At 40.5% G+C, this 25,352-nt stretch overlaps 1 protein-coding gene across 4 annotated transcripts; it reads left to right on the top strand.

Annotated features, from left to right (window-relative positions):
- The first annotated feature begins 3,459 nt into the window (after positions 1-3,459).
- Positions 3,460-24,783, top strand: fgf13b (fibroblast growth factor 13b). 4 transcript variants are annotated; one of them, XM_051400583.1, is made up of 5 exons: positions 3,460-3,797; positions 16,148-16,258; positions 19,282-19,385; positions 20,657-20,855; positions 23,331-24,783. In XM_051400583.1, the coding sequence occupies exons 1-5, from the start codon at positions 3,749-3,751 to the stop codon at positions 23,468-23,470; spliced, it is 603 nt and encodes a 200-aa protein (XP_051256543.1). In that variant the 5' UTR covers positions 3,460-3,748; the 3' UTR covers positions 23,471-24,783. The 4 variants fall into 4 exon arrangements, with proteins under 4 accessions (XP_051256543.1, XP_051256544.1, XP_051256542.1 ...); XM_051400584.1 differs by lacking the exon at positions 3,460-3,797 and adding an exon at positions 11,323-11,440; XM_051400582.1 differs by lacking the exon at positions 3,460-3,797 and adding an exon at positions 14,736-15,610.
- Positions 24,784-25,352: the final 569 nt, after the last annotated feature.

The raw sequence follows: 25,352 nt of genomic DNA, 5'->3' as shown, positions 1-25,352 counted from the left end.
CTTACGTACCTGAGGATTTGTCAGGTTTTTTTGAAATTGGCTCCAGGGTACACTGTTTTCACTGTGTCGAGAAGTCATTTGGAGTTGACTTCTGCCAGGTGTAGGGTTTGCCATATAGGAAAATATAATGAGGGATATTTCACAGATGACAAGACCATATTTCAGAGGCAGTTTAATTAAGCACCTTTCCTATGCTTGACACTTCATTTGTCATTATCTGACTTAGTGTGATTTAATTAACCCTATGCACCTGTTGCACTAAGGAGGATGAAATAAGCTGATAGTTACCCAGTGGTATCTGACAACTATAACTGAATAAAGTATTTAAAGATAAATGTGTTTCTTTTACAAGTAAGTTGCCAACAGGGCCCTGTCTGTTTCCAGGGGCATTTTACCAGAGTAGATTCTGCTGATGGGAACAGGAGCAGTCATATGTGGCACTTTTTGTTCTAACAGAGCAGCTGGTCCCAGAACAGTAATCCTCCAGGGGAGGCTCTGGCAGAGGGCCAGCTGTGCTTTGGTCTGTTGGCTCTTAGTAGCTGAAGTCAAAAAACCACTACAACTTGATGTCACACACAGACCCGTTATACAAGAGTCAGACCAATTTATCATATGAGAAAATGTGAATGATGCAGAGAGGAAGATTTTAGAAACAGCACAAACGTTTAAGCTATGGTTAGGGGTCAAATAGGGAACATAAATCCTCAGTAAAACAAAGTATTTTCTATTTCTTTAGTTTTATTTATTTTTAATATGAATTGTTTTATTTTGTTTTGGGGTAATGTTGTTAGTTATGATTTAATTTAATTTCTAATTTTAATCAATTAATATTTTCTATATTACTTTTTTCAATCTATGTAACAACATAGTTCTATGTAACAACATGGTTCCCTTGTAATCTGCTCAGCTTTTTCCTTTTTATTATTATTTTTTTGAATTTCATGACACTGGTTATCTGTTTAAAAGCTTTAAACAGAGTCTTTAAACACTGAGACAAAGAAGGAATCAACCAAAAAATAAAATATACTGTTAGTCTTTTGCAAGAGAGACTTAAAGATTAATTACGTATAATAAGAAAATTCAGTCACACACAGTAAGGACACACAGACATTAACATTAGCCTTAGTGTGATTTAAAGTGAATAGCTTAAACTTTAATCTCATTTTATGTAAAATGTTTGCATGAACTAGGTCTCTTGTAGTGAATCCTTGACAGTCCAAGGCAGAAACAAACAACATTGGAACAACTTCCAGCAGGCCAGTTAATGTAGGTTAACAGAAAACACTAAATGTATCTCTGACCCAACTTCTTCACACTGGGTTCTAAGAAACTGAAGCTTTTAGGACGGTCGGTCTTGAACCAATATAGGCTTGAATAGATTGAACTGAATGGTGCTGCAAGAGAAGAGAAGAGAAGAGAAGAGAAGAGAAGAGAAGAGAAGAGAAGAGAAGAGAAGAGAAGAATACATCAGAATTTAGTTTAAGTAGTCTGACACTGATAAAAAAAATTTAAAAAACAGATAACAAATAATATTATAGTACGTTGCATTGTCTCAGAAACAGAGTTGTATGATGGGGTTGTTGTTGTTGATGGGGGTGCGTCAGTAAAGAAGGAGATTTGTACTAGGGTGTTATTAGTCTGAGAAGACAGTGACAGCAGTGGTGTAGTGCAGTATATACACATGTATACGGAGTATATGTGTTCATATAATGTTAATTTCATAATGCCTGAAGTCAAGCAGCAATAGTTAAGTGACAATGTGCGAATACTACTGGCCTATTTTTGTGTTTGCTAAATATTCAAGACTATTTAGCTGGACAGGCTGCTTTAAAAAAAAAAAAAAAAAAGCGGGACAAATTAAAGAGTATACTCACTCTTCCAGGAACCAATACACCCCTAAGTGACAGTATTATAACTCAAGAAAAATACACTATACCTACTAGTAAGCCTAAGGCCGTTATATATAAACGTTAAAGGAGACTTCAGATAATCTGAAACACACTGACGCAGGATAAAATGTAAGTGCCTTACGATCCTCCTCGGTAAAAAAGCAATTTTCCAGTGCAAATTGATTAAATGATCAATAAACTGCTTCATTTACATAGTGTTAGATCGCTGAGTTTGCAGGTTGATCTACATTTATCGGATTGAAGACAACCTTGTGAATATGGTGACTTTCAGTCAGTAAGAGCTCAAACGTGCATCCTACTATTGTACCCAACCAGAAAAATCTGTTAAAGTTTATCTCTATATTTAGATTTCGGACTTACAGGATGACTGTAATTAACAACATCTTAACATTTACAATTTCACATTGGACAGATAATGGAGGAGCCCTGTATTTTTATTTATTTATTAATGACTTTATTAACATTTCTAACTGCAGAATTTATGGTTTATTAGTAAGTTGTAGCCATTTTCTGCTGGCCTAATAAACGTTGTTAGCTTTTTAATTTCTAATAAACAATCCAGTCCAAATAAAAGTCATTAACAAGTTACTAATATCCTAGGGGAGAAACAGGATTGGGTGTAACATTTATTAAATCTTGCTCCCTTGAGGACGCTGTTAAAAAGATTTGGTACTGAAATTTTCAGTATTGGGGCCAGAGGTCACCCCCTCAGGGTCATTTCACTTGACATTGAGGTGAGACGACTTTGGTGTTTTTCGTGTCAAAATGTAAATATCCAGCTGTGTCCTTTTTTCTTCTAGGCTCTTACACAGGGACTAAAATATTATGTTAAGAAATAACATAGAGATAACAAACGCCATAGTGTGACTACCAACCCCACACTGGACATCATTGTTAAGAAGTGCTTAAGATTTGACGGTCATGTCATATGAACAGAGCTTAAGTAAGGTCACTGCATTCCTACAGTACCTGACACTTTAGGTTTCCATTACACATTGAAAGGGAATCTATCAAGGATACAGATTCTGATGGTATAGTATAAACTGTGTTGACCAACCCTGTTCTATAAGTGTCTCACTTTCCAATAACCATACAAATAAAGTCATTAATAAACACTAATAAACATATTCACTCACCTGAAATCATAAATGTTAAAAAAACAATAAATGTTAAAACAACACTCCATTAAGTCTGCAGTTATAAATGTTAATAAACTGTTAATAAAATGATATTGGAGGCCTAGAGTGTCATATGGGAGGAGGATTTTACACGATCTGGTAACGCAAAAGTTCTTATTAATGGCTTATAACGGATTTATAACGGATTAACAATTTATTTATGAGGCATCAATAAAGACATTAGTTACAGAGGCCCTTTAAAAAGGCAGCCTTGTTAGAAAGTGGTACCTTTAGGTCTTCAAATGTGTGTGATCAGAAAGACTGAAGGAGTTTGTTAATCCACTTGCGTGCACGTATTTGGGTCTGTCTTTGTCTCTGAGTGTGCGCGTGCGTGTGTCGTTTCTGCGCGCGCACGCTTTGGGGAGAGCTCCTGCTGGTTGATGGTGACAGCGAGAAGCACAAATAGAGCCGGGCTGTGTGTGTGTATGTGTGTGTGAGTGTGTGTGTGTATGTGTGTGAGAGAGAGAGAGAGAGAGAGAGAGAGAGAGAGAGAGAGAGAGAGAGTGGAGCAGAAGAAGGGACGGAGAGAAAAAGAGAGTGCGAGAGTTGGACCGAGTGTGTTGGGCGGAAAAATCTGAAAGAGGATGAAAAAGTAAAACCGGGATCCTGCATCTCTCACCTGAAGTTTGATCCTGCAAGCAGCAGCAGCGCCAGTGCTCCATGAGCGGAAAAACGAAAGGCAAAGAGGATAAAGACCATGCCGCCAAAGGTGAGTGATGATAAACCCGAGTCAGATATAAGGAAAGATGTAATCTTACGCGTTATATTGTTTTTTTCTTCTCTCTTTACTCTCAGCACAAAAGAGGGGATATGTTATAAAGATGTGCTGAGATCAGCATGCTGGCCACTTATTGCCATTGTCCCCCACAGTCCAGCATACAGGCTTTATAAACCGGACTACTTTAAAATATGGTTGGAGGTATGTTTGGAAATGTGGCTCCAACCCCCCTCTCCACAGAAAATCCATAGATGCTGTTGGTGTAAAACACACTGTAAACTACATGTTTTCTCTGTGAGGGTCTTACAGATACAGGAGGTGACCCACAAACCTCGCATGGTGTTTATTACATTGAGCCAATATATATGTCGATCTTCACATTGGCTATTATTTACCTCACAGATGGGTTTTCTGGCTCTCGGATCTTATTTCAGCGGCGCGCATGCACAAATGAATTTTCTCCCCTCTGGACAGCAATAAAATTGACGCGCGATGCACCGCAATGGAAACTGGGATACTATCATTGCCATGGAGACAGAAAAAAGGGAGTTGCCCGCAAGCTGAGCGCGATCAACATGCATCATAATGTAGCCTATTCATGAGACCCGTACTCATTCACAAAAATGCAGAAAGAGGCAGCATGCACGGATTTGTATCAGAGTGTAGTGAGAAGGGGTCCATATATAGATCAATACATTAGAGGAACATTAAATAAGTCAAATGTATTCTGCACAATGCATCATACAATAAGCTAATCAAGTGGGGGTGTTAAATTATTTTTTCTCATTCCATAAAGAATATTTCCCTCTAGAAATTATAAAAATATAATTCTTAACATTGTTTCTCCAGTGATCTCAAGTGGAGGTTTTAGTTTATTCAGTAACCCATTTATCATGAGTACAGTAGGAGTGTAATTCATTGTAATTTTGCTGCCCTTGCTGTATGTAGGTCCACATCTATGCTGCAAGCTAAACACACTTAAAGTATGAAGAGAGTAATTGGCCTTTGAACTGTGAAAACTACTAGAAAACAAAGTCAGTGATAGTGATCGCAAATGAAAAACAATGCAATTCCATACAGAGTCGGACAAAATGAATGTATTTGTACAGTAACAAGGAGAATGGATTCACAAAAGTTGCCTTGACATTAGTTACATTGTCCCTCGTGTGAGGATGAAACCATGATTAACACATTATTCTTGCAAACTAGGCTACACATAGACTCCATAAGAGAAAGAGTAAAATACATCAACAGGTAGCCAGTTAACTAACATTAGCATTAGCAACACATTAGCCTCAGACAGTTAATCTAGTAACGTTATAATGCGAGCTTAGCGGTAGCCTCGGCCCCAAGAAGAATTCAGGGAAACCGCCCTGTGTGCTGCCCTTTCACAGAGGTGGTTAACCAGACGCTGGCTACCTTTGCTTCATTCGTGGAAGTCTTTTCTCATATAAAACTGAAAAATACTGCATGAAGCATGAATCTCACGTTTGTGGGCTTGTAAGTTTTCTAGTGCGATGTCTCATTGTAGTGCACTGCAGTTTAGCCATAATAAGCTCATTACTGCTCCCCTCCTCGTCGGTTGGTGAATGTTTGTTGTTGTGGATGTTTATACCCTCAACAGCCACAAGGGGGACAACAATGAGCCCAAACATACTAAGATTATCGACACAAAGGTGTGATTTGAGCTTTAATGGAAGTAGTTTTCGGTTTTACAAGACTTGTAAGGTTACAGACTAACTGGTTGGTCTGTCAAACGTATGTCTGGTTAACCACCCTCCACGTCTGCTAAAGAGTTGGATAACACAGTCCTGAATGCGACTAGTTTGGCAGCGTACTTATCACAGAAAACTTAAACAATTACGAATCAAACGGTCATAAAACAAACAGATAATAAAGAGAGTAGCCTACAGATAACAAGGTTTGGTAACAAATGAAGAGGCTGGATGTAAACAATGTCAGTTAAACTTCAGCTGCTATGCAACAGTGCCAGTAGGGGTTACTATAGCAGCATAATCATGTTCAACTGACACTTACTGCTCGTGGCAGAGTAATAATAAACGTTATTCATGGTCACTTTTACTCATAAAGCACCTTTAAAGGATTCAAAGCAAACGCATCAATAAACAAAAAGCAATAAAAACCAAGCCAATAAACCAGAAGGGGTGATTTATGGGATGATAATGCCGCTGAGAGACCAGAACAGTAATCCCGGTACATTGTAATGGTTTCCAATCCAACAGCCCTGTAATACTGCCTTTGTGAAATGTATAGTTTATGGTGTTTTCAGTCTATCAACCACATAAATGAGGTAACCTTTCAGTATAAAGCAGTATAGGACACCACAAAGTAAAGCCTCAAAACATACTATCGTAGTCTCATTATAATTTAACAGTTTTTAATAAGTAAAGCGGTATTTGTTGAAGCGCTAGTGTGTTGCATCTCTTTGTATAGTTGTCTGTATATTTGTGGTGCACTGAGCTTTAGTTAAACAATAAACCAAAGCTATCCCTTTTACAAAAGAAAGATACTTAAAGAGTTTCATGAAAAAACTGATTAAGAGAGAAAATTAGAGTTAAAACTGCAATTACTGAGGCCACATTCATTACATTGAACAGATCGATTGAGTCAGTAACTTAAAACAACACAAAATGACACAGAGACAAACACAGAGCAATGTTTGCTCTTATAATCGCAGAAATGTGTCAAGTTTGTTGTACTTTCTGATTCAAAGTGTCTTCAGTAATGACTCACTCCCTCTTTGGTAGACAGACATGCAAGGTTATATGTCACCTTGTACTGTTCTGTATATAATAATGGTGGCGTTAAGGATTAAGTTAGGGTAGAACAAGAACTCATTAACATCTTGTTCTTAAAGAGATTAGGCTTATAGATGTGGTGCATGTGTGTGTGTGTTTCAGTGAGTGTGTCTGTGGGCTCACAAATAAGCAGCAGGAGGGGATTCACCCTAGAGACACTACTGTTAATTAACCATGATTGTGACACAGCAATATGGCTGCAGAGGTCAACATTGTACAGCAATAAAGTCCATCCAATATATCACTGAACCACATCTGACGTTTCACTGATGTAGTGATGTCAGCAGAGTCTAGCAATAATGCACTACGAGCACTAATGAGCACAAAACGCCTACGTATTTTTACATCTGTACAAATATATTTATCATTCAAAAAATATCAAAGCCTATCTCACCCCACTCGAAAAGGACATCCCAACACAATCAGCCATCACTTTAGTCCAGATACAGACTGAAATATCTCAACAACTATTGGATGAAATGCCATATATATATATATATATATATATATATATATTTTTTTTTTTTTTTTTTTTTATTATTATTCATTTCTTTGGTCTTTTATTGCTTTTAATTGAGAGCGCCAGCTGAAGATAGACAGGAGAGGGGGTAGAGAGAGGGGATGACATGCAGCAAGGGGCCACAGGTCGGACTCGAACCCCGGGCCGCTGCAGCAGGGACTCGGTACGTGGTCACCAGCTCTGCCAGGTGAGCTAACCGGGCGCCCGAAATGCTATATTTTATACAAACATTAATGGTCCGCTCAGGATGAATCCAGTGACTTTAGTGATCCCCTGACTTTCCCTCAAACGCCACCATGAGGTTGAAATTTTTAGAATAATCACCACGAAATTAGGTACAGACAGGCATGTCCTCCTCAGAATAAGTCTGGTGATCCACTGACTTCCCCGTTTTTTACCATCATTAGGTCAACGTTTCAATTTGTTTTGGATACTTTGTTTATGAAATACCTGCAAAACTAATTAAGTCTCAGCTTCAATGTATACTGTGTTAAGTCCTAATAGAGTGCTGCACCTCAAAGCCAATGGTTTTGTTTGAATAGGTTTTTGGTTAGATGGCCAGAATAAGGTCACACACAAGCTTAAGAGATTTTCATGTTTTGGTCTACGACAAAACATAAACATAATATATAGTACGTAACCCACCCGTGAATTTTGAAGCTTTTATGTGTCTTAGAAACAAGTGACCAAATGAGACTACAGAGGTTGTCAGTGACATTCATCGCAAGCCCGCTAAACACAGACTTATCTACTCACTAGTCCACCCTAACAGCGTTGTTCTATTTATACTCACACTCCTGCAAACTGTTCTAAGTCAAATTTCTAACTTGATTTTAATTACATGATTTAATTACAAGTTGCAAGTTTGGTGGTGGTGAGGCTGAAATCATGTGACTGTGCTGTAGTTCGTTTATAGCCTAACGTTAGCTTTTTTACTTCTGCCGATTGCTTCAAAAATCATAAACAGTGGTATTATAAGAATATACTGCTGAACAAAATGTGTAAGTATCACAAACTTTTGTTGATAAAATAAAATGCTCAAATTCTTTTATTGATCCTAAAATGGCCAAAATGATGTTTTATCACATTATATCACAAACTTTATGGCATATCACCGTCAGTGAAGAAAACATTCCTGTTTAATTTGTTGGTCCTTTATGGTCACTAGGAGTACAATGACAACGGTGGAGGTGGAACATCTCAACTTAATCCACCTTTTATGCTATGCTATAAAAAATAGAAATGTTACAGTGGTGTGATGGAGTTCTCGGAAACAAAACTTTTCCTCCGTTATCATCCATGAAGTCTGCTAAAGGTTTTCAGATGTTTACCCTTTGGTTTCTTCTATGCTGCTTATAATCCTGCACTTACTATGATTATTTTTATACATTGTCACAGTAGTGTGACAGAATGATGAAGTATAGCCATTGATCAGGCCCTTAAATGTATTATGTAAATGTATAGCACTATGCACTCATATATCAAGGGCTGCAGAGTGATCACAAGAGGAAAGAAAGTGATACAGTATATAGAGAGATATATATGAATATAATATTTTGGCTCCTTTCTTATAAGTTTGGGATGTCTGCTACAAGGTGAAATAAGTTACCAAGGTGACACAGGCTACAAACTCTCACGCTGAAGTTTAACAGGCCTCAGTGTTAACACACAGTGATGTCAATGGTAGGCAGGGCTGCTACACCACACACCATTCATCTAATGTGTTTGTGAGTTTGGATATCGGTGATGTGAGAGGTGTCAGGCGGAGCATCTGGTGACCTGAAATCAAGAAACTTTCACCTCAGAGATACAAAAATAGATTTTACTGTGGGGCTCGACATTACCCATTCAACAAACGCACACACACACACACACACACACACACACACATTTCCACAACCTCCCTTTTTTTATTTTATCTGACAATATGGCGCCATCTAGTGGCTGATAATGTGAATCACTGGTAGTGACAGCTGATCTCTAAAATCCGAAGGGAAACACACAGGAGGTTTTTTTTTTTTTACACAGTGATTGAATTCTGGCTACCTGCCCAGGCTGGTGGACTAGGAAACTTTGCCAAAACGTACCTGCTGGCATCTTTGTGGTTTGCTATTTCAAGTCAAGGCTACAAAGCTATTTTGGGAGGTTTTATGTCTTTGTTCAAAGCTAAAATGGCCTTTCAGTTCAGGTGAAACAAATGGAGGAAAGAAAGAAAGAGACGCAGTGAAACAAAGGCACACAGTGACCCGGTCCAGCCATCAGTTTGATCTGGTAGAGTTATTTCCTTATCACAGGAAATGATAACGATACGATTATGTGGGCAAAAACAACAATTCTTCCGCTTTGTAGCCTCAAAGAGATTTGGAAAATGAGATTGAGAAGCACATTTATTTCCAAGATAACTTTGATGTTTCTTCCTCTCTTAGCATTACTTTTCAACTTGCTGAGTGTGCATGTTCTCCAGTAATATCCTGCTTCACTGCCTTCAACGCCTTTTATAGGCTCCTGCCCCGCGGTATAGACACTCTGCAATCTGTAATAATTTCTGTATCATCTCAGTGATATGGACGCTGCTAACAGGCTGCTTCACAGGAAGCACAACAATGTAATGGGCTGATAATTCAGAGCTATGTGTGGCTGTGTAGACTCTGTGTGTAATCATGGACTGGGAGCATTGCTCTCAGTGTGGTTACTATAATGTGCTGAGGTGGTGTGCATTGAGGAAAGCCCACAGACCCATTGATGTAGTGCAAAGCCATTAGCTGTGTGTTTCTGTGTGTGAGTGCATGTTGAGTTGGTAAGTGTCTATTTAAAAAAAAAACTTTTGAATTAAGGACTTTTGGTTCTTACTTTTTTCAAAGGGTTAGAGAAGGGTTATAACTTGTAATTGTTTACAATTAGAGCCTTTACATGCAGTTTTCCCTCTTTTGTATCCCCTTAAGTAGCTTTAAGGTTGTTTAAATCATCTTATTCCAGTGTAAAAGTGTATCTTCATCATGTTGTTCCAGCTTTTACAGCTTCAATGAGAAACTTTACCAATTAACCATTGAACCATTCCATCAAATGAATATAGTTAAGTATATCACCTTATTTACATATTTTGCTAAATTCAGCACTGACATATTTGGTATCTTTGGCTTTCTACTAGAATGTAAAATGTAGTTTTGTGGCAGAAATAAAAGTAATTTAGGTTGTAAAGTAGGTTAAGTGTAGGACAAGACATACTAACTGCTGTTTAAATTGTAAATTATATTAAGAATTGTCATTTTTGAGGTAGTTTGTTATTTTTTCTGAGGCCAGTAACCTCAAATCTTCGAGTCACATTTTCCTGTGTTTGACATAGAGATTGTCATAATGTTTTCTTTTCTGTTGATGCTCCAGTTGAAGCAATGAGTGCAGTAAATCTCAATCACAAAGGTAGGTTTACACGAGAGAGGCATAGACTTTAAGTTCTGCTTTTGTTTGTCTTATTCAAAATAGAATGTATGTTGGATGAATTTAGGTTTAGCAGTGTCTGTAGTGGAAATCATACAATTTGATAACATCACCTTGGGCTTTAGGGAATTGTGTGGCATTTTTTGTTATATTTTTCCCTCCATTTGAACAGATTAAGCAATTAATCAAGAAGATAATCGTCAGATTAACTGAAAAATAATTGAAAAATTGTGTCCTTTGTTACAGTGCTAAACTGAGTTTTCAAGGCAGCATAAGGCAACTTATAGTACTGCAACACAGCAACCGAATACAGTTAAAATATATAAAAAATATCAAATCTGGCAAGGAGAAATATACATTTTTACGTTTAGGTTTTTAGATAAAGTGTATGGGGTGTGCCTGATTGGGATTAGGAGTTACTGGAAGACTAATACAGAGTATCTGTGTGATCCCTACAAATCTGATTTATAAGACAGTTACAGTTCCGTTTCACTCTGATCACACTTACAAATACTAAAAAACACACAGACTGCTTCCTCGATAGATCCTTGGATTTGGGAACGGCCTCTTGGCTCCCTCCCTCTCTCATTGTGCCAGATCAGCGGGGCCTTGAGATGAATCATTAATGACCGGTTCCAACGGCTTAATGGCCTCTAATGTTCTGTAATGATCTCCCGTCAACGCCATGTGCGCGGCCTTAATGGATCCAATGCCGTGGAGAATTCTCTGGTTTGAACTTCAGTAATTCCTCCTCTTTTGGTCGAGCAGCTCACAACAGGAAGTGCGAAAGGGCCATGAGCACACGGCTCCGGAGCTCCACGGGCGCAGCATGAGTTTCCCTATCCGCCGATCGACCTCAGGTAGGACCGGTGGGCAACGGGCCGAAATAATTAGATTTGATCCGGCCCTAAATGTTACAAAGTCCTTAAAGGCCAATGTACGAATATTAGCACAAATCTGTGTATAATGAGCTTAAGAAATAGGCTGTAATAGGGGGGAAAGGATAGGCTAACTCGCAGTAATAAGCTCTTAAAGTTTCTAAACGGAGTTTTCTGAAATAGACGACTGCTTTGGTCCTTTTTTGATGTTACAAATAGACCTAGAGTTAGTTTTCGACCCTTAAAATGTTTCCAAAGTATTAATTTTAGATTTTTGTGTTTGAAATAATGTAATCATGTTGGTACAAACTGAGTAAAACGTGTGTTTTTAACCCTATTAAACCTTAAAGCGCTGTCCGTGGTTCTGAAAACGCCCTTCCGCTGTGTGTGTGTGTGTGTGTGTGTGACTGCTCGACTCCCAACAAATTATAACATGTTAAACTTTTACACACTCACACGTTCACAATGAATGACCTTGTAATATAGGCTCTGAATATTACTCTGTTGTGTTGCAGCCTTGAGAATAAATCCGTCAAAATGTCAGTTACTGAAATCCTGAAGTTGTATCGGTGTCCTCCACGCTCAGTGGAGATTTCACAACTCTTACAGACTTTTAAAAACATCAAATAACTTAACAGAACACAGTTTTCATTTTGGAGACGCTGAATTAATTGTTTAATTGGCTCGACATGAGTTAACACCAACGCCCTCTGAACCCAAAGTCTCAGCACTTTGCACTCGGACTAATCCCTTTACTGTCAAAAACCCGTGTCGGATTATGTCTGTGGGGCGGTTTCTGACACTCTACCAAAATAAGATGAACCAAAATAACTTTCTGCCTTAACCAAAATATCCCAAGATGTTTGTCAATTCCACGGTTCTTTAACGGATGTATCACACTGTCGACTGCTGCCTGTGTCGGTCTACCGTCGCCTCAGCGGTTGGTTGCAGAGTGTTATGAATGCTGCTGGGTTTCTATTGTGAGAGGCTGATTATACTCTAACTGGCATTCATGGTTAGACTGAGAAATACTCACATAAAGGCTCTGTTAGTATTTTCTGCAAATATGCTGTTGTTTTCTCTTCTTTTGCCAAAGTCCCGCTGCCTGTAGGGGGCGCTACGTGGCTCCAGCCAAAACCTTACAGAAGTGTACATGTTTTTAAGCTTAAAATAGATGCAACAGCTTAAATTGATCTTTTTATTTCACTCTTAGTGTAACAACCTCTCCCATTGGGGCTCATTTTATGTTTCTGTTTATAAACTTTAATTTGTTTATTCAGTAATTAATTAATCATCCTGCTTTTTTTGTGTGGAGACAAATTGGTTTTTTACACCCCCCCCCCATCCTTTCCCCATTTGTTTAATGGTCTTTCTATTGATTCACTAATTGATTTACTTGTTTTCTTTAACATTTCAATTTGGCATTGTGCTGATTTAAGTCAAAGGGTGAGGATCGGTGTTTGCATCTGGTTTGTTTTTTCCTGCAGCCCATATAACGTTACATCACATTTTGTTATCCTCTTGTTTGTGTGGCTTTTGCTTTTAGGGGCACGTGGTATGAGCTTAAAAGCATGGACCTCATAAATGAAAGATGAAGTACTAGACTAGCTTTCAGTCATTTCATTACAGCTATTGCACGTGTTTGCTTTCAAATATCGATGTTTGAGATGACATCTCAGATTGAATATGAAATCTTTTTGTGGCTCTCTCGTCTCTCTCAGGGAATGTGCAGCATGTGGGCTGAGCTACACAGTAACACCTAAACTATATTATATCTGTACATTTACAAGGGTCTTACCTAACCAGAAGGTCATAGGTGTAACTCCTTCAGTAAAGAACACGCTAAAAGGCTCCACTTCGGTGACCAGGTCCTGACCCCATGCTGTCCACAGTCCATCACCTTCTCCTCCACCCATTGGCTCATTCTCATAGTGGGCTGCAGCTTACTGAGTTTGCCTCCTCCTCTGTCATGTAATTTACGGCTCACCACATCATCTCGCTCTCCCAGCCCATCGATTTTCACTACCTTTTCCACTGGTGAACAGCATGCACTAGGCTCTGCCTGCTGCTCGGCGCCAGGTGCCACAGGTCACCCTCTGCTGTGAGTCAGTCTGCTCTTTGTCCAGCGCCTCATCTTCCTCAAGACTGGTTGGAGTTGCAGTTGCCATGCGCCATTGCAGCTGTATCTGCCGCTGACAGCTTGTGCATAAGTCTCCCTGTGGGGGCTGCCTGTGGCCAGTCGACATGCATGAATTGGCTGATTGCTGCTGTGTGTGTTGCCTCAGCAAAGGGAACATCTTAGGATGTGACACATCTCATCCAGACTGAAGTGCTGTCTCCTGTGTTGTTATTCACCTCCTTCCTGCACGCCGCAGCCTTTCAGCAATGGTGAACCTCTGCACCAAAAGAAGATGAGAGCCCCTCCTTTCTCCCTCCCCCTCTTTCTCCACTTTCTCTCTCTCTCTCTCTCTCTCTCTCTCTCTCTCTCTCTCTCTCTCTCTCTCTCTCTCTCTCTCTCTCACACACACACACACACACCAGGTCATCTTGTCCATTATTGTCCCTTCACTTCATTTTCCTTCCTCCATTTGTATTCTTCATATTGTACTTTATTTCCTCATGCCTCCTCATATATGTAATATCTCCTTCATTTCTCTCTTTCTTCTTCTTCTCCTCCCTCTCTCCCACTCACACACTCAGTGGTGTATATCTCTCTCTCGCTCTTTAGCCTCTCTTAATGTTTCCCTCCTCTCTTTCATTCATCATTCTCTTTTCCCATCCAAGTTCCTCCCCCTCTCTCTCTCTCTCTCACCTTCTCTCCCTCTCTCTCTCTCTCTCTCTCTCTCTCTCTCTCGCGCACACACACACACACACACACACACACACACACTCAATATCTCATTTTCTCTCTTCCGCCCCCCCTTTCCATTATTCCTCCTCTCATTCATTCACCTGTCTGTCTCCCAGCTCCCTCTTATTTGGCTGTTTATTTTTCTCCTCCTATATTAAACCACCTCCCTCCCTCCCTCCCCCCCTCTCAATCTCCCTGCCTATCACACATCAGTATTCAGTCTAACATGTAAATATCATGCCACGTGGGGTTCAGGGTTACAGGTGCCCTGTGAGAAAGAGCCCCCTCATCACACCCTGACACCCCAAACCGTCCCCCCTCCCACCACAGACACACACACACACACACACACACACACACACACACACGTCCAACATACACCCCCCATGTCCAACTCCCCCCACCCCTCCCTCCTCGTTCTTCTTCCTCGGGGCGGGCAGGGCTGCAGCAGTTTTATGAACGGCACGGCTGCATCATGATCCCTTTCCCACTGAACCAGCCCCGAGCTGTTTCATTGACAAACATTCCGGTTGCTGCATTTCTGTCACGGAGAGCGTCGAGGAGCGGAGCATCACCCGGGGAGCGGTGCGGAGCATCAGCAGAAGCTGCAGCTGCAGTGATCATCAGCAGCAACCCCCGGTGTCGTTCGCACCAGCCTCTAAGCTGTTGATTCGCCACTTGGACCCGGACTGGATCCTCACGCACCCCCTTCTTCCTCCTCCACGCTCTCTCGGGACGGGCCAGAAGAATCACCGGCGTGAGGCGGGGGGGTGGGGGGTGGGGGACGGGGGCAGACAGGTTTTGCCACTCAGACCCCTTTGGGGTATGTGAGGCGGCGTCGTTAACGCTCACTCACTGGCAGATTATTGGATTTGTTTAACTACATCCATGAAGCGCCCGGACGCACCGATGGATGATTCTGGACGCTTTTTACAATCACGGATATCTGCGAGACTGCAGCGGCCGGTGTGTGATGCGAACTGAACCGTGGGTGGTGTAGACCCCCTCCCCGCACCCCACACACCCCCACCGCCTTATCCGCGAACCGCCCCTCCCTGCAACCGGGACGCACAGCCTTGTTTCACTCTACCGGGGGAACATGTCCCGGGCAGCGGCTATTGCCAGCTCCCTGATCCGCCAGAAGCGGCAGGCAAGGGAGCGGGAGAAGGCGAACGCTTGCCGCGGCAGCGGCAGCCCGAGCAATAGCAAAGGGACAAACGAGAAGCCGAGCAAACTGAACGTGTTCTCGCGTGTGAAATTGTTTGGATCGAGGAAGAAAAGGAAGAGAAGGCGACCACCAGGTCTGAGAGTGGGGGGTAGAAAAGTCTGAAAGCCACAGGCTGCAGCACCACCTTAACCATCACCATCAGCATCATTACCAGCATCCAACATCATTTTCTCTCATCACTAAGGCTTGTCCTTCATCACTTCATCATTCGTCACCCTCTGGATAGTCTCCTCTGGCAGTGGCTCAGAAATTAATCCTGTTGCATGACACCACAAACATCTCATGTAAATAACTTTGTATTGTCCCGAAGCAAAGTGTTGTAGCAGCATGTGTGTGTGATAGCTAATGGAGATCTTAGAATTCAAGCAGAGCCTGAGTTATCTCAGCATCATGTCACATCTGTCAATTATTCTTTGATTTCAGTGTGCGCCACAATGTACAGGGGTCAGGGATCGATACTGGGCCCTCAAGGCCCAGAGATTGGAAATATAAACACCTTCTCCTCCTCTGGCACTTCCGGCTTCTTGGAGACTGCTGGATTTGATACATGTGATCACATGACAGTTATAAGGAATGAATGCAATCAATGTATCTCCTCTCCTCCTCTCAGAGCCCCAGTTAAAGGGCATTGTGACCAGGCTTTCCAGTCGTCAGGGCTTCCAGCTGCAGATGCAGCCTGATGGCACCATTGATGGAACCAAGGATGAAGACAGCACCTATGGTGAGTCAAACTCTGACCTTTGGACATACAGAAAATAATACTGGCCATCCACATATCTCCATATTCACTGGTTTTATTTATTTGACTTTCTTTATTTTAAAGGTCAACTTGTGCTGCAGTTTCATTATTGATTAGGCTGCCAATAACTTTCTAGACTAATTGATGAATTGTTTGACTTTGCCAAGGTGACATATTCAGATTGCCTGTTTTATCTGACCAACAGTCAAAAGCCCACAATTATTCAATTTACCATCATATGTAACAAATAAAAGCTTTAAATAATAACATTTGAGAAACTGGAACCAGCAAATGTTTGGTACTTTTGATTGGAAAAACGTTTGAGAAATATAATATAATATTATAATTATATTGTTTGCAGATGAATTGTCTGTCAGTCGATTAATCAGCTCATCACTTCAGCTCTAAAAAGAACTTTAGAGATCTTAAGTTATCATAAATGATGTATGTGTGTCACTCCAACGCTGGTAAAAAGGATAAATACAGTATTTAAAATTCATGTAAAGAGTTTTTCTGTTCTGGTATAAAGAAAATAAATAGAAAATTTACTTTACAAAAGAAAGACATTTTTTGAGCAGCACCAGCTGCACGGGTTGAATCAGTCTCAATACCTCAATTTGGGATCTTTAGAGCTTTTAGAGTAAAGGAAGATAAAAGAAGATAAACATATTACTGCACAGTAGAGACTGAAATTAGGCTTTCTTTATATTTTGATATTACTTCAACGTACAATAGACCATCACAACATGTTGAAGGTTAAATATCTAGCAGGGTCAGTCCCATATATTCACTATAACTAGTTTAAATAAAATGTTGTGATAAACTTGTCTGTTGTGGGAACTCAGTCACTCAACAACATCTCAAGTGTTCATTTAATTAGCAAACTGGTACATGCTTCTCCTCCAAAGGTCAAATGGCAACATGGCAATCTGTCTGTGTTAAATGTTTCTTCCCAGGCAAAGAAATCGATTAAATAGCCACAGAATCCACAGTGCAACATTCAAATTGGTGAAATACTGAAATATACTTGGTCGAACTGATCCAGTGAACAAATTTTCCCCTCGCACACACGCACAAACACGCACACGCCACGACAGGTGATTGATATGGCTAATTCAATTCTGTTGTTGTGGTTCAGACGGCAATCGCTCTCCTTCTCGTGCTCGGTCGTTGTTGCCAGCATCGCACATTAATCTCTGCCACTCCTCAGGCCACCAACTGTTGTGTACAAAGAGAGAGACGTGGCTACGAAGGAAGTGTGTTCTTTAATTAGATGATAACATGGTGTATTCATCATGTAAACGCCTACCCACACGAAAACCAGTCGACCGTGACTGGATTTGAACGGATAATCCATGTAATCCACGTCTCAATATAACCACAGTCATTATAAAGAACATGGTTGGCTAAATGAGTGTAATTAAACAAGGGCCTGACTCATCAAACTGTCCGGAATAATTATGTCGCTGCCACAATGCTTTTACTGTAGAAACATATAAATAACTTTTTTGCTGAAACCAAACAACTGGGGCCAAACAACAACAACAACAACAACAACAACAACAACAACAACAACAAATATGATAGATAGTGTCAGTGTTGTGATGTAATGTCTCAATAAACCCAAACGCCTGTAAATTATCAAGCTTTAAATCTACTGTAGATCCTTCATCTATGCAACATGCATGGACATATCATTGAATTAGATCAGACAATCTGCTGCTTTAATGTTGTATTCATTGTCATGGATCAAGATTATTGAGCCCAAACACTGTTTAGGTTGCTGGTGTTTATGAATCAGCCATTGTCAAGGAATCTTGAACCTACTTTATATATTAAAACACAGGAATTAATCCTGGAAAGATGAGTTGATTAAGCAGGTGATTGGTAAACACAGTTCAGATTATTGCTTCAGTCACTTTGGTTGAGAAAAAGTCTTAAATGATTTACATAATTGTAAACTGAATATCTTTGGGGTTTAAACAAAACAAGACATTTGAATGTGTCACCTCTCGGTGTGGGAAATATGATTTTTTCACTACGTTTTGACTAGAGCTGTGCGTTATGACGATATATATCTGGTGATAAGAGAAAAACATTGTTTATTTTGTTGTGTTGTAAATCACCTCTAATATTTAATCGCCATTCGGATGGTGCTTTGTGTTCTCCCACAAGGCATGGATTCAGGAAGATGCAGGAAATTTGCATGAAGGCATTATATGTTACAAAAAAATCGATATGATTCACAACTAGTCGGAATGAACATTGATCATTCTTGCATCACAGTTTTCATTTCACTGAATAAACTATTAAAATCAGCCAGGACATCTCTGCAGAACTACAGTACTTCACAATGTTTTGTCTCATATTTTACCCTTTATCAAAAAATTCCAGCTTCTGCAATTTGGATAGTTTGCTTAGCCATATTGCGATTTTGAATTGTGCAGCCCTGAAGGCAATGCAAACAAACATGCAGGGGAGTGAACATGACACAGAACAGAGTAATTCTGAGCAGGAATAGGATTTCGACCAGCTAAGACAAAACAAGGAGCTCGTACCTAAAAGAGGGGCCATAGATGTGGTTTGGGTATGAAAAGTAATATAAACTGTAATAAGAAATGGTGGTAGCCCTTGTAGAAATAATTTCAGCAACGGTAGCTCTGTCGCTTTTCTTATGAAACTGATCCTTGAACTGTCAAATGAACACCAAACCTTGCTTTGCTACGTGTCATTTGATGATTCTCACCCTTTTCCTCCCACGCTTACAGTAATATCAGGCGCTAAATTATCAGTGTAATTCAGTGGCCTCAGTGCCAGAGTGACCTTGTAAAATAGCTTCACTGTGGCAAAATGGAGGTGCCATCATACCAGATGCTACACTGATATTGATGAGGATTTTTCTCTCTGTTTCCCTCTGTGTTCACTGTGTGAGTGCTCGTTTGTTTGCTGTGTGTGCTTGTGTGTTTGTTGTGTGTGTTTATGTGGGTTTGTGTGTGCATACATAGCTGTTTTCAACCTGATCCCAGTGGGGCTTCGTGTGGTGGCCATCCAGGGCGTCCAGACCAAACTTTATCTGGCAATGAACAACGAAGGCTTTCTCTACACCTCCGTAGGTCACCATGCACACAGACACACACCACCACCATCCACATCATCATCATCATTACAGACCATTAGAGACTAAAATCTCTTCTTTGGGTCGGGGTTGAGTAATAAAGCAGCAGTTTTCAGTGTGACCAGTCTCATTATCATCCTATCATCACATCAATACTTTAACTACAGTGTTGCCTTGTGAGTCAGCTGCCACTGGGTGCTATAATCCAGTGTCTGAGCTTCTCTTATCTATCTACTGATATTGTGGCTTCTCAGGATTGATTACAGATCATCCTCCAGCCTCCTTTTGTTGATCTCCCTTCTGTGATTCTTTGATAGGAAGATTACTTTGTGTCCATTAACGCATGGCTCCTTAAATTTGTTTTTATGCCTTTCTCTGATAGATTTACACATACTTCCCCACTGTGCATATATTTTCTCAGACAGGTCAGAAGGCAGTGTTGGCTGCAGTGCAGTGCATTAAGTGCCTCACTTTAGTTCTTGAGCGGCGATGGTGGGTGGTGTAGATGCAATAACAAAAAAGAATCAACAAAAATAACACACACTTCCAGCAATCTATACAAGGCTGTGAGAGCAAAAGATGAAAACTAACACCTCGATGTAATAACAGCCGTGCTGCTACGCCTGTGCAGGCACGTATGCCACCACAATATCTGTCCCATCATGTCCAGTGCTGAATGCATTGGGTTGTCTTCAGTCATAACACTGATATCACTTGTTTCATCTTCTCGCCTGATATTAAATGCAGAATACAAACACACGTATAGATCCAAACACACTCACAAATCACATTTGTCTGTTTATTCATACATAATCTATTTGAATATTATACATAAACAAAACCTAATCAAAATTCATACAAGATTAATGGATGACAGAGAGAAAGAGCATTCTTTCTGTATCTTTCCGTTTCCCCCGGCAACCTGGGCACCATCTTTCTCTCAGTGGGCTGGTTGGTATTCAAGGGAGTAGCCGGTTGCTATGGAGATGCAGGAATAAGGAAATGCAAATGTCAGCTGTCCTAAGTTGGTGCAGTTTGTTCCCGGAGACTACAGCCTGGCCGAGATAATGATTCAAAGAGCAGAGCAACTGATAGATGAATACACTGATGGCAATATGGAGGAGTGATTGAACACTTTTTAATGGAGTCGCCATTATAAACTCATACCTTCTGTGACTCCCCCCCTGCATCTCCATCTACTTAATCACCTTCTTGTCTTCTTTCTTTTGTGATTTGTTCTCATATCTGTCACACTTTCCCCTCAGGAACATTTTACCCCAGAGTGTAAGTTCAAGGAGTCAGTGTTTGAGAACTACTACGTCACCTACTCCTCCATGCTGTACCGTCAGCAGGCTTCAGGTCGGGCCTGGTACCTGGGACTCAACAAGGAGGGTGGAATCATGAAGGGGAATCACGTCAAGAAGAACAAGGCCGCCGCACACTTCATACCGAAACCGCTCAAAGGTAAGACTAGTAGGAGAGATAACTGCACTAAACCCCTTAGTAATACAGCAGCAGACCAAAGTTGTGGAAGTGATGGGAACTAGAAACGTACAGCACACAGAGAGAATGGACTTTTAAAATGAAACATATTTGCATAGTAATAGAGCCTGGATTTTTCAATAAGGGAAGAGAGATGGGGTAATGTAGTAGTTTATAGAACTTTTTTTGTTGAAAAACCATATCAGATTATAATTCAAAGCTGTATTTTCTTTAATTTTCTCTGTAATATATATTGTAGGTATTTGTGATTAAATAAGCAGTACCCAGAGGTAAAGCTAAAAAACATAACAAATACCTGTTTTTTAGTACGTTTAGTAGGATCTATTGGCAGAAATGTAACATAATATTCATAGGTATTATTTCATTAGTGTATAATCACCTGAGAAATAAGAATCATTGTGTTTTCATTACCTTAGAATGAGCAGTTTATTTCTACAGAGGGTGCGGATCCTCTTGTACGGAGTCCGCCATATTTCTACAGTAGCCCAGAACAGACAAACCAAACACTGGCTCTAGATAGGGCTTATCACATTTTTGGTGAGTTTCATGGCCACCATGGATTCTCCTACACACTAGGAAGAGTAGGGTGAGACGAGGGGGCTGTAATATGGATCTACACCACTAAATGCTACACACTGGTCCTTTAAAAGAGTACTCCACCGATTTAGCATTGGCTATGACTTGGATTCACAGCGGACAATACTTTTTAAAAAAGGTTGAAAATTGATGCAGCAGAACCAGAGATATCATCTTTTATATTCTGCGCGTACAAAAACCACAACTCCATCACAGACAGTTCGGTCAGAAATTCAGGTGTGTTATGCCAGGAGTGGCTAATGTAGCCTCAAGCAGAGATAAGATAAGACAAGATAGACTTTATTGATTCCACACTGGGGAAATTCACTTGTTACAGCAGCTCCTGATAGAGGATAAGCACATAAGAAAAAAAGAAAAAGACATTAAATAACAAAATAAAACAGAAAAAGATACAAGATATAAAGAAAAAAATAGAATTAGGGTTGTATGTACACTATATACAGTTTTTTGTACTGATGTGATTTAGATTGAATATTACACAGGTTACAGCATGAGGTCGTGGCATGTTGACAAAAAATATATATGAATATACAGTACAGGTCTACATGTGCATGTAAGAAATTATATTTACATATGTATGTAAGAACTGTACAGTACAGGAATAAAGTAGTGCAAACAACAAAAAAAAAGTGACTGTGGTAGGTATTGACAGATGTTATTAAGACAGGCAGTGCTACTTTAAGTTGTTACTGAGTCAAAAAGTCTGACAGCTGCTGGGATGAAGGACCTGCGGTAGTGCTCCCTCTTGCACTGTGGGTGCAGCGGTCTGTTGCTGAAGGAGCTGCTCAGGGAACCCACAGTCTCATGCAGGGGGTGAGAGGTGTTGTCCAAGATGAGCAGCGGGCTACAGAGGTCTTTTTCACATGTGCAGTTGTTGTGCAGTTGCCCTATAACGCTCATAAACTCAGCCAAACTGATTTGTCAGGATTGTGCAAATGTGGTTTGATCAGATTTGATTGACAGTGAGCTGGCAACGCAAGCAAACAAACTGTCACATTTGACAGATGAATGATTTGTGCACGGAAATACGTGACATCACATTTTTCCAGCGCCCTGCCAACTTCACCATCGTGAGAAAAGTAATCAAAGTAGTGTGCTGATGTAGGGTCCCATCATTCGTAGTAGGAGGCTGATTGAGAAAATAGGTTTTCCAGCCCTTTAAAACATTTCTGGAGGAGATCTTTAAATATTCATGATTAAATAAGCAACAATCAACATTAATATTAGGAAAAACATCTTCAATTATTGTTTAATACGTTTAACATTCAAAAAATAATCTGCTTCATCAGGACTCAGTGGGTGTGCTTTGATCAGATTTGATTGACAGTGGCGTCTCCCTGGCAACGTTAGCAAACAATCCATCACTGTCATCAGACTCTGACTCTGATTATTATTTCGCTTAAGTCTGATTGGTGCATGAAAATTTGTGAAATCACTTCAAACCAGACAGACCAGCCAGACTAATATCTAAAATCTTAGGTGAAATAATCAAACATTTTTTATATTATATATTACAATTGATCACATGACTACTTGTATGTAAAAGGCAGCCCCACAAGGCAGACAGACATGGTTCGCGAGCTTATTTATGAGATTATTACTTGTGTTTTTATGTATCATTACATCAGAGCTTAAAACTTAGCTTAGCATTGCAGGAATTCCCCTCTGACAAAAGTCATTTTGTCATTCAAAGTCACAAAGTCATTCTAAAGGCAACCTAACCTTTGTTGAGACCAACAACTTTTTATCATTTGATTAATGATTCTTGTGTGTGTGTGTGTGTGTGTGTGTGTGTGTGTGTGTGTGTGTGTGTGTGTGTGTGTGTGTGTGTGTGTGTAGTGGCCATGTATAGGGAGCCGTCTCTCCATGACCTGACAGAACTCTCACGGTCAGGCAGCGGCACGCCGACCAAGAGTCGCAGCGCTTCGGCCCTACTCAACGGCGGAGGGAAGTCGCCCAGCAACAATGACTTATCCTAGCCCCCCACCCCTCACACCTCACACACACTCACAGACATGCAGACACACACACACACACACACACACACACACACACACACACACACACACACACACACAAACACACAGACACACGTGCAGATCTCAGGCCATGCCCACACATCAGGCTGGTGAGGGGTAGGAGGAGGCGAGGAGAAAATGAAAGAGGACAGGAATGTGTTCTTCCACTTAACGGAGCCCACTGTGACTGACTGTGATGTAAATAAATCAAGGACAATCAACCCGTCTGGCTCCGCTGCTCTGGTCTGCAGTGGGACAGGACCTGTGAATCTCTTCCCTTGAATACTCTTCCTTGCTGTATCATAACCAGAGAGAACAAGGGAGGGAGGGAGAGACAAAAAGAGGGATGGAAAGAGTCAGTCAGTCACATAGATAAACAGACTGTTACAGAGAACCAAAGAGTCCAAGTATTACTATAACTAACTAAGTTATTGCAGTGTAAAGGCGAGAAAGAGTGGCAAGAAAGTTACAGACTGACAAAGGAAGGAAGAAAGTCCTTATCTATTCTACCGTACGCTATGTTTACACAGAGCTCATGGGGTTAAGTCATATTTTTAAAAATGACGAACGTATTCCTTGTACACTTATGAGGACTGATCATTTGTTTGCATGCGGGTGCGCCTGGGTGTGTGTGTGTGTGTGTGTGTGTGTGTGGTGTGTGTGTGTGCGTGTGTGTGTGCGTGTGTGTGTGTGTGAGTGAGTGCTGTGCTTGCAGTAGGAGTGTTGTACGTGTGGGCAAGTGAGAGTGAGTGTGTGTGTGCACGCATGTGTCGGGGGGGCGGGGGGGGGATTTTACCTTTTTAAGATCTGTTGTATATCAGACAAACCTCCTGAGGGCTTTAGCAGGTTAAAATAAGGTTTACTGTATATGCTTCCATGCTTACTTCTTACAAGCAATGCTGTTGTTTATCTTTCCGTTTGTTGTTGTTGTCCCTTGCTGTTTGTTTGTTTGTTTGTTGTTGCATGGAAGCTTGTGGACCTCTGCTCAGTAGCAGCATGCCGAAGGTCCTTTTTTTCTGGTCTTACGTGTTCCTGACCACAAAGAGAACACTAGTGAGCCAATAGTGTAATACCAGAACACTAGTGAACCAACGTGAGGGTGTCGGAACACTACTGGACCAATAGTATTGCACCAGAACGTGAATGGACCAATGGTGTTGGACCAGAAGCAGAACCAGTTTAACCAATGGGAGCACAGATTAACTTAATATTTTGGTTCCTGCTGTGGACAAACTAGAAATGCACTAAATAAACTCTTTCTAAAGAAGTTAAAAGACTGTCTTGTCTTATTTTGTTGATTATTTCACCTCAGTTGATGTCATGTTGAGGTGACAAGTGTCAGTTCACAGCTCATTTCAGAGGTATGCAGATAGTTTTGGTTTTATTTGTGCAGGTTTTGTGATTTCCAACTCTGATATTTCTGCCAGTATATCACAACAATGGAGGTGAATGGAGTTTTTGTGAAGAAATAGTCTGTCATTTGCTGGTGACTTCTTTTGGTTACCCAGAGGAATGGAGGAATTTGTTTTAGATAGAGATGTTGTTGCTGATTTTTTAAAATGTTTTTTTTTTTGCTGTGCACCATAGCTGAGATTTCATTCACCTCCATTATATCCTGTACAGTGGAGGTGAATGCAATCTCAGTGAAATACAATTTAAACTATCCACGTACCGCAAGTAAGAAGTGAGAAAAAATTGGCTTTTTGTTTGGTTGATTTTTATTTCTGTGAACTGATGCTTTAATTTTTCAAATATGTTTCTGTTTCAATTCACACAGATCAATGCAGCAAAACCTTTCACATGTGTCATGGTTATTCACTAAGTTGTAAGCAGGTTTTGAGTA

This window comes from Dicentrarchus labrax, unplaced genomic scaffold (genome assembly GCF_905237075.1).
Source record: "Dicentrarchus labrax unplaced genomic scaffold, dlabrax2021, whole genome shotgun sequence".
NCBI lineage: Eukaryota > Metazoa > Chordata > Actinopteri > Moronidae > Dicentrarchus > Dicentrarchus labrax.
The sequence above is the reverse complement of the archived record's forward strand: the minus strand, read 5'-3'. Positions and strand labels throughout refer to the sequence as shown.

Bases quoted from the DNA above. Each gene is read 5' to 3' on its own strand.
- fgf13b (XM_051400582.1), top strand. From the start codon at position 15,409: ATGTCCCGGGCAGCGGCTATTGCCAGCTCCCTGATCCGCCAGAAGCGG. The intron at 19,386-20,656 runs GTAGGTCACCAT...CTTTCCCCTCAG, and splicing joins AAGGCTTTCTCTACACCTCC to GAACATTTTACCCCAGAGTG. The intron at 20,856-23,330 runs GTAAGACTAGTA...GTGTGTGTGTAG, and splicing joins CATACCGAAACCGCTCAAAG to TGGCCATGTATAGGGAGCCG.